The sequence below is a fragment of the Austrofundulus limnaeus genome, unplaced genomic scaffold (genome assembly GCF_001266775.1).
Source record: "Austrofundulus limnaeus strain Quisiro unplaced genomic scaffold, Austrofundulus_limnaeus-1.0 Scaffold1073, whole genome shotgun sequence".
NCBI lineage: Eukaryota > Metazoa > Chordata > Actinopteri > Cyprinodontiformes > Rivulidae > Austrofundulus > Austrofundulus limnaeus.
In genome coordinates this window covers 71,533-81,644 of record NW_013953475.1, presented here as the reverse complement: position 1 = coordinate 81,644, position 10,112 = coordinate 71,533, and the positions used below count along the sequence as shown (strand labels likewise).

General features: G+C 40.3%; 1 protein-coding gene across 1 annotated transcript; it reads right to left on the bottom strand.

Annotated features, from left to right (window-relative positions):
• Positions 1-3,328: 3,328 nt before the first annotated feature.
• p2ry1 (purinergic receptor P2Y1) lies at positions 3,329-6,155 on the bottom strand. Its single transcript, XM_014030507.1, has 2 exons — positions 5,737-6,155; positions 3,329-5,602 (listed from the first exon to the last, which is right to left on the bottom strand). Exon 2 carries the CDS (start codon positions 5,571-5,573, stop codon positions 4,515-4,517), a length of 1,059 nt encoding a protein of 352 aa, XP_013885961.1. The 5' UTR covers positions 5,574-5,602; positions 5,737-6,155; the 3' UTR covers positions 3,329-4,514.
• Between the last annotated feature and the right edge of the window lie 3,957 nt (positions 6,156-10,112).

Below are 10,112 nucleotides of genomic sequence, written 5' to 3'. Positions count from 1 at the left end.
CACACACACACACACACACACACACACACACACACACACACACACACACGGTTTGCCTCCCAGCACACGAACACCAGGAGGACAGGTTTGAAGTGTATGCATTCCTTTCGTAATGTCTCCTCTTCTGTAATGTTGTTTTACTCCAACAGTAACTGTGGTGTTGTTTTAACGACTTTYGTCAGACCCAATCAATGCATTTTATCTTGCTGTTCCTGTTGGCTGCAAATTGAAAAATGCCCCTGCTGAGCATTATCTGGGAGGTCTGATAGGCACACACCTGCACAGGTAAGTTTTGTTTCGCACAAAGCCAGATGATGTTAGCTTGATTTATGAGGAGCTTCTTTTGGAACTGTCATATCAATGTCCAAAACTTATCTCTGCACTCTGACATTACCTTATAAGAACAACTGCGACTCTTTGCTGCTCCATTCAGTTGGCGGATGTCTGCAAGAGGCAAGTAAACACATGTTAATATAATCAAAGAGGGTGATGCAACCAGAAGTCACTTAACAAAACATTTTTCTAACGTGTTTATTCAGCAGCTGGAGATTAAGATGCTTGTAGGACTTGTTCTGAAAAAGTCTATGTGCTTTTGTGTACAAACAGGTGTTATTAATAACTCAGGACTCTTCCTTGTCTGTTTCCACAGAAATATGATGATTCACCAATACACAGGAAAAGTACACACCTTTAAAATGCATGAATAATGACCCCGTTTTCCGGTCAAAGCACGCTTAAGGCAWGGTGAAAAGCTTTGTCTGTGACTAAAGAAAATAAAAGTTTTTCTTTCTGAAACGAAAGACACTAGAGATGACACATCCTTCATGCTAGGAGAAAAGGAAGCCATTAAACTTCACTCTCAACTTGATGGGTGCATCAGTGTGGCCATGGGTGACTTGCACATTTGGGGAGGCATCGTTAATGCTGGGTGATATATGTACAGGCTGTGGAGCAACAAATGCTGCCTGATAGATGGACAGAGTTGTGCAAATCCAGTCTTAAACAAAGATTGATCAGTCCATGCCAGTAAAACATTGCACAATGTCAGTCAGTTCCGCTGAGGTATTGCCATTCTTTTATGTGGCAGCCATCTTGAATCAAGTGGACTCTTGAAGTTAATCGGTTGTGGATTTCAACTAACCAGTTAAATTCTATAAGTTTCACTAAAGTCTGCTTAGTGATTCAGACCATAAAGGAACAGATAAATGAACAAAGACACACATCCACACACAGTCAGGCTTTGCTCCTTTTGTCTTTGATGATGGGCAATAATTAACAAGCAGATATTTATAGATCTAATTTGTTTGTTCTATTTTAAATGAGCTGAAATAATTAACAAATTACTAGATTCTATTTTAATACACGGCTTAAACACTACGTATTTTCAGGAAAAGCAGAAAATAAAAATAGCAGTTTGTATTGCCTCTTSATATTTGCAGCACTGTCACATGGTGCTGATTGATGCAGCTGAACCACATTGCAGCGGCCGCTTTCTGATTGGTTTGTCCACCGGGTTACTCACCACGACCGCACGCTGTCACTTTGATTGCTTCTGCTTTTTTATAGTGTGTGTGTGGTTAGCAGTAGCTTTCGGCTCGAGAAGACCGGTGACKCTCTGATTGATAGTGGATGTGGTTCCATGATTTCACTGTAAATCTCTCAGAACAAAACTTCAGTATTTGAGCATTGTGTCCTGACCGAGATCACCCTGCAGGCTCTTTGTGACCAAGATTCTTCTGAGGAAAAAAACTGCCATCACTTGAACACTTCCTTTTGTTACACTGTGTATTACTGAACATTTTTCCCCCCCACTGAAGAAAGGCACTTTTCTTTCCTTTTCTTTGCATTCAAAAGAGCCACGGGACTATTTAAGAGAAAAGAGGTGAAAGGTGGCAGGGAAGGGAGGGAGGAGACACTGGCAAGCTTCCTAATCTTCTGCAAGTCAAGATTCAACACAGCTTTAAAGGACACTTTGCTTTTCTCTGATTCCAACTTTGCTTTCATCTAATAGATGGTGCAAAGATCACAGAGCATACATATTCCATAAACAAAAACACTTTGCAGACCTTGAGCATGGCTGCTTTTGGAAATAAAATGACCCCAATAAACAGAAATAACAGCTACCTGCTAGAATGAGGTCTCCGCTGCCTTGAGGTTCCATCTACACACGCACATTTGCCAGGGACTTTGGCGTAGTTTATACCTCAAAGGCAGGAAAATCAAAAGCTGTTTGTAGTCACAGTTTTTTTAAGGGGGGAGGTCGTTGGCGTCCTGTGCTCACAACTCTGTACAGCTGAGGGTTCCTGGCGACAGTTTCACGCCGCTGTCTGCATCAATAACTCCGCACCATAGTGATGGACACAATAGCAGCCTAGTATGAACTGAAGAAAAAAAGGTGCCACTCAATATTCCTCCCTCATCTCCTCACTTCTTTCTCGCTCTAAGTTAACAATGTGRAGAAAAATAAAGGACTGTAGGGCACAAATGTCTGCAGAAGCCATGGGGTTTATTCCCTCCTGATAATGCACACATTTATTAAAGCTAATGCTAAATGGTAATAGTGTCGTTTTTAAAAGGGATGGTTTGTAAAATTGAGAACTGAGAATGAAGGAATGATAACTATCAATACTTGGCAGACCATCACCTCAAAAATGACAAGGCTAACTCTTTTCAACTATAATTCTGTGGAAATGTTATGAACAATTAATGTCTTTTGTGTTGTGGATAGCATTTTAAACAAACCCAGTTTGGAGAAAAAGTTTAATTCTGACAAACTGATGAGCTACTAGGCAAATATAGAAATAAATAAAATGTTTTTTCTTGCTACAGAGGCCCAAATAAATCAATGTGAGGCCAAAACACAAAGCAGATTGCTCCAATCTGAAAGTTTTGACAAGTTTACACAAAAACTGACACCTTTATATCACTGCCATCTTCCCATACAGGCTGGAGTTCCTGCASGAAGCTAACTGCTGTGTTTTGAGCTTGTAAAAAGCCACAGAATTCTATGGAATTTACCTTGTGATGCAAATTTGACAGCAATGTCAAGCAGCATTGGCATGAATAGCTACGAAATGTATTTGGCAGCAGTTGTTATATTATGATGGGAATTAAATTGAAGCAATCACTATTTCCTTAAACTGAGGTAACACAAAGTGCTTTCCACAACAACATATTAAATGTTCATGACTTTTCCAATGAACCTTCTTTAAAACAATGAACTATCACTTTAACTGCTATTCAAAATATATTTGGCAAGTCTCAATATTCAGTTTAACCTATCTTAAATGCAAAAATGATATGGACAAAGCTGCATGTGACAAAGAAAGATTTTCGCACAGATTTGATTTACTTCCATTCTTGACACTCACAGCAGCCACAACACAGGAATTAGTAGGCCACAAACATCAAACATCTACACAAAATATATAGAGATTCGCAATCATTTTGTCTAGAATGTTTACAACAGATACAACCAAAACAAAAGAGAAAAAAACTACCATCTGTCAAATACAGACACAGTGCACAATTTACTTTGAGGTATCTCATACAAACAGATCTTCAATGTGTTGATGGAGTCGCAAAGTAGAAAAAAAAGTTTTGTGACAAATTTTTTTTCTTTTCTTTTCTTTTTCGTACGGCAGGAAACACTCGGGTAGTTCGAACTTGCTGTGGTGAGTCACTGACACTTTCACATGACACTTGTTTGGTACTGGACTCGTGCGATGAAGCCGTGAAGTACTGAAACTGACACCTAATAAAACTAAATGATCCGGACTGTCACAACATCCTGTACAGTACACTTAAAAATACATCAGATGTAGCATCATATACACAAAAAATACTGCAAATATCATCCTATTTACGTGGCAAATAGGTAAGTAAGAGAAAATGTGTGGTACAGAGCCTTTGTAGACTTTCCTCAGTTGACAGAAAAGTAATTAAACACATTTTATTCTCTGCAAAAGATGGAGAAAAAGACTGAATGGTGGAGCAAAAAAACTTGGCTAATAGTGCATTACAATGGCTGCTTTGCATATGTACGCAGCAAACTCAGGTTCAGTGCATTYATTACTCTGTCTAAAAGCCATCCCAAATTACACTTCCTTATATTTAAGCTCTCACCATCTAAATAGGTATTGATTACCCATCAGATCAAGGCTAGAGAAGGTGCTATCCATCTTAGATTGCAGAACAAATGGATTAACAGGAAATTTTTGCCTGTTGGACAATCTATTTCCCCCCAGCTGTGCTCTTCACATTTAGTTCAAAATGTACATAATTAAAAAAGGAGAGTGATGGCTCTAATATTTAAAGTACAATATAGGACAGTACAGTACAATAGCTTAGTAATGCCAAAAGGCTGCAAGCAAGCGATGGTATCTCAGGGTTAAATGGAGTTTTTAATCCTACAGCTCTACAAACCATCATCCCTTAAATTTGACCCTCAGTCTTCAGTCTACACAGTGCCTTGACTTATTTAATCCTTTTGTCTCAGAAGCTAAAAGGAGGCGTCACAGTCTCCGGTCGCTGTTCTCCACATACTCAGCCAGGCTGTTGAGCGCCGTGTCCTCGCTCTTGGACTGAAGGACGTTGTCGCCTTTCCTGGAAGTCTTTTTGGTGGCCCGCGACAGCTTCCTCCGGAAGGTGTCTCCAGCCAGGAAGTAAAGAATGGGATCMACGCAGCTGTTGAGGCTGGCCAGCCCCCGCGTCACCTGGTACGTGGCGTAGACGCGGTTGTTGAACTCGCACATGTCCGGGCTCTGGAAGTACAGCCTGGCCCGCATGTTGAGGTTTTTCATGACGTGGAAAGGCAAGTAGGAGACGGCGAAGACTGCGAGAACTATGATCACMAGGTGGATGGATTTCTGCCGCAGGGGGGCGTTGTTCATGTCGTTGCAGATCAGYGCCTTGACGATCATGCCGTAGCAACAGAATATGATAATGAATGGGATGCAGAACCCAAACACAGTCAGAATCATGCTATAAATAAAATAACCCGACAGCTCATCCTCGGTGGTCGTGTCATAACAGGTGGTTGAATTACGTTTCGGACCAGTCCTAGAGTAATAAAGAATTGGGGACATGCCTATAACTACTATCAACCACACCAGCGCACTCGTGATAACTGCGTTCTTCTTCTTCAGCCGGCCTAAAGACTTGAGCGGATGCACGACCCCCGTGTACCTGTGAACACTGATGCAGGTCAGAAACAGAATACTTCCATAGAGATTCACGTGGAAGATGAAACGCTGCAGTCGACACAGCACGTCCCCAAATATCCAGTCGGTTTTGTTGAAGTAGTAAAAGATGAGGAAAGGCAGAGAGAGGACATAGCAGAAATCAGCCAGGGCCAGGTTGAACATGTAGACCGAGATGCCGCTCCAGGGTCTCATGTGGAACACAAACATCCATATGGCCAGGCTGTTGCCCACCAGCCCGGTGATGAATACCATGATGTAAACCGTGGGCAGGTAGTAGAACTGAAAGCCAGTCTTTGTGAGGGAACATCCTCTGCTTTGGTTGCTTAATGTTGCATTTATCAAAGAGGTCAAGTTCAAGTCTGTGGTCATGGTTTCAGGGGCAGAAGCTGGTCCAGTTACTGCGGGAGACAAAATGTTTCATGTTTATTCTGATTTGTGGGATTAGMTGGTTTCTAATAACACAAATGCAAACAGTTTTTTTAATGGTGGTTTCAGTTTGCAGTGCAAACAGAACAAGTATCAGAACACTTACCGCCAAGATAGACTTGTTTTCCACATTCCTACAGTTTGCAAACAGATTTCAGTCCGAACGCACGGTCGGGGCGTTTTTCAGCTTCCAGGTGTCTTCATTCAATCCTCCAACAGCGACACAAGATACGCAGCAAATACTTCAGAAGTTTTCAAATCCTTTGGGTTTGTGGAGCAAACAAAAGTCCTCCGTCGGCTCCTCCATGCGCTGCGACGTTTCTCCCTACAACAGACAGCTGCAGGCTCTGGCACAAAGAGCAGGAATCACACAAACAGCCTGCGTGAATCGCGGGGAGGCTCTGCCTCTGCCGCGCGCGCTGTGGAGCGGAGAGGAGCCGACGGGGGAGGCGCGCACTCACACCACRCCAAGCAGCTTCCCGTGTCCAAACGCGCCATTTCTGAGCCCCCCACGCCCCCTTCTCATGCAGTTTATCAGATCCTCACCTTTATCTGATCTAAAACTTACAGCACGCACTTCTKCTTTACCGACAAGTGGGCGCTTGASTCGAAAWGTATGGCAAGYCGTTTGAGCATTTAATACCACCTGTCATTCAGAGAAAATCACACCCAGAACTTTAATTCATTTCAGTTCAGTTGATTCAAATATTCTTTTTTAAATCATCRCGGCCATTTATTTACTTAGTTATTTATATATTTTGGTCACATTGTGCATGGACTTAGTGTGAACAGTCCACGGCCCTGAAGCGACCCCCACCAGTAGAAAAAGGCGTGATGTCATGGAGGCATGGTGTTGTGTTTACAGAAGTAAATTTATGGATGTGTATCTATTCTGAAGTTGTGCAATCAGAATCAGTTCTGCAATGCTTAAATAATGCCTTCTCAAAAAAAGTCAAATCAGAATGAAAATGCAAAAACAACACTTTTGTGTGACATTTTTTGTTTAATGTGTCAATTTTCTCAACCCAACCGCACAGCATCTTTGTTACTTTGCAAATGCACATGTGCTAACCTTTAGACCAGGGGTTCTTAAACGTTTTAGGTCTGGGGACCCCTTACAAGGGTGCAAAAATTCCAGGGACCCCCTCATAAACCCCCATGCTGTTTTAACCCCTAAATGCCATGGGAATATTTTTATTTTGTTTGCTATGTTTGTTTTATTAGTTCATTGTGYAGGGGAAAATGTTGTTARTTATTGAAAAGTTGCTAAATCATAAGTTTCTCGTAACTCATTAGCATGAAAGCGGGGCACCACCTGTAAATAACAGGAAATTAATCTCGTAATTTTACTCAAWCTCACTTACTGAAGAGCGGAATTCTTTTCAGTTTAGACGGCAAACCCTTTTGGGGKTGCTCTAAAACCRTAAATGAGAKGGTRTGCAAAYGTGTCTTTTTGAAGCKTCCTTGGGTGACAATATCTCAGCAGGAGATCTGGTCTCAAAAGGGGTTATAGATAGCAAAGCCACTTTGGGGAGACTTTAAGTCTGGMAAATGGGTGAGTCCTTCGTGATAAATGGCCATTTTGAGTATTTGAAAGAGATCTTCACACAGTGCTTAATCAATTGGAGTTTGCCATGTCCTGTTTATTTTACCACCTGTAGATAGTAAACAAAAAGGGTTTGGAGATAAAGATAATGAAAGAAGTCATTGTTCTCTGTAGACATGGGGATGAGTAATTTGTTGACTCAAGTTCTGAAGTGGGACTGTTCTTTAGGTTACTGCTACAATTGTTCTCCATGCATTTTTAAAAGTAAAAAACAAATGTACAATTTAGTGAAAAWTTTTGAGGACCCCCAAGATTCCTCTCACGGATCCCTGGGGGTCATGGGACCGCAGTTTGAGAACGTCTGCTTTAGACCATTATATGCTGATGTTGCTGAGCATAGGTGAAAATTTCAGGGAGGGTCGAGTGGGTCCAGATTCCCCAATTTTGCAAAAAATAAAAATAAAATAAAGTAAAATAAAATAAAATAAATAATAAACAGAGATTTTACACTCCCCAGCACATCATGTGAGAAAACTACTTTTAAGCAATACAACAAAGAGCATACCATTTATTTATGCAATGCATTGACTTTAAAAAATGCTGTCCCTCTAACGGTGGGTTTGYCCATTGTGCACTTTTAAAGAAAGACGTTGTGCTCCTAACAAMTTCTTGTTAGGGCAACGGTGGATAACTTCACTTCCACACAGGAGTACAGAATTAGATTCTTCAATGGGTGTTATAAAGTTATTATTAACATCCCCCTGAAAAAAAAATCCTGCATTAGTCAATAGTTATTTTGCTCCTATATGTTGTTTTTGGGGAAAAAAGAGTTGTTCAATTATAAAAACTGTCAATTTTTTGGCTAAAACATCAGCCTATAGCCTAGACAAAGACTTTGGATTGTTTYTTTATGCCCTATGACTGATGCCACAGCTGATAATGTACTAACTTATAATAACTATTTCACAGAACATCACCTCAAAGATAATAAGACTATCCCTTTAAGCTCTGGGTTATCACTGTCCAGCTTGTGCAATCTGATGGCCACAGGAAGGGATAATTTCCTGTCGGGTTCAGTGATGCGTYGTGGCCATTTAGTCTGTTTCAAACTGGCTAACATACAGTGGATTGGTTATCCATGCATGTTTTTAGTTTGAGCATCCTCCTCCTTTCAGACATCTCTGTCACTCTAACAGTCTCACTGGCTTTACAGATCTGTTTGTTGAACCTGTTTGCTGCCCCAGCTTGTTCTGACATAGAGCATAACCCTGGCCACCTTAGATTCATGTTACGTATCAAGCTTTTTCTGACAGATGTTAAAAAATTGCGGAGTTATCTTGGAAAATAGAGAAAACCCTGACACATTTTTTTCTGTAGAATGCAGTACTGTTCTTAGCCCTGACCAGTTTATTCTCTGTGTGCAATTCTAAGATACGTGTAGTCCTCCACACTGACCCACCTAATGAAAATAGGAGTCACAGGTGTCTTGGCCCTTTCTGAGTTCCTTAGTCTTTAATAGCTTTTATGTATTTTTGTGTGGCTGTCAGGAGGGGAGTCACTGAGCTTAAAGTGGGTTTTTATTTTCAAAAGTCATGGTGGGCTTTTATCCAAAATGCTGCCAGGCACTCACATGATTGCTTGGAAAGCAGTCTGTGGTGGCGTGACAGGTGCTCCCGAATGAGCCAAAAATTCTCCAGACTCCGAGCACATTATAAATTCMCACCGTTTTAGCTGCTGCTGCTGGTCTCTTTCTCCTCATCCTCAGTGGTAAAATTTAGTGCCAGGACTTTTCTCTGATGGCTCAAGCTGCAAATAAACTGCAGCAGGAAAGGGGAGCTACTTTCTTGTTAAGTTTTCAGCCTCAAATTTCTCATAYCCTAATCCTGTTAGCTTTTAGGACTACTAGTTAAATAACAAAGCTACCACCCAATTAAAATGGCTYTAGTTCTTTAGGAACAAAATAGGATTTGACTAGTCAACTAGTGGGAACTTTTGCATTTACTATTGAACTAGAGTGKTCAAAATGGTTTATTAGTGCAATTGGAATTTGAAATAGAATCCATTTAAAAGGTGGACAATGTACATTAATGAACAATTAAACAAGTTGATGTAATTGTAACTGAGTACCTGAATTTCAAATCAATCTAAAAATAATAAACGTTACATATTAAAATACAGATACATAAGGAAATTAAAATGGAAGGAATACATATCACCTGCCATCTGTTATGTCAGAGTTTTAAAAAAGATTATATTATGTTGCAAAGTGATAGAAATAGCTGTTTTGCTCCAATCTTGACAATAACATCATGAGCAAACATAATCATTTGCCGTTGCCTTTTGGTGGCAGGTGATAATCATCTCAAAGAATGAAAATCAAAAACTGACAAATAGCTTGTGTCATTAAAATGGGCTATTGAATGTTGGCAAAGCTGATTCTCTGACAGACATTTTGTTCACACTGCATGTGAATGAGTGACAGGACGAGGACTCTGACTAACTGTGACAGAGAATTCCACTGATGTGTTGCTGTGAATTAAAAAAAAAACTGTTTGACCAAATGTTGCTTTTCTAAATGGACATACAGTCTCCTCTGTCAGCTTCCTTTAGAGCTGTGTTGGCAACTGATCGGCTAAAGGAAGAAAAGCCAAACCAAGCAATTGGTGCACGTTGGGGTACTTGGTTATTACACAGCAGAAATATGTTTTTAGCTGTTTTAGTTTTTTATCTTTATTAGAAAGGTCAAAATAAGTTGCACATGTCAGCTACTGAGAATTTTGAACCAAGTAAGGTAAAAAAAGATGAATGAGTTGTCTTGAGAGCACTTTGATCTTTGTTAGTTTGGTCAAAATGAAGTGCAACAGTTATTTATTCTTATTCATTTTTATTAACCTTTATTTATATGATGGAGTATTAGGGCCACAAGAGATTTTTTA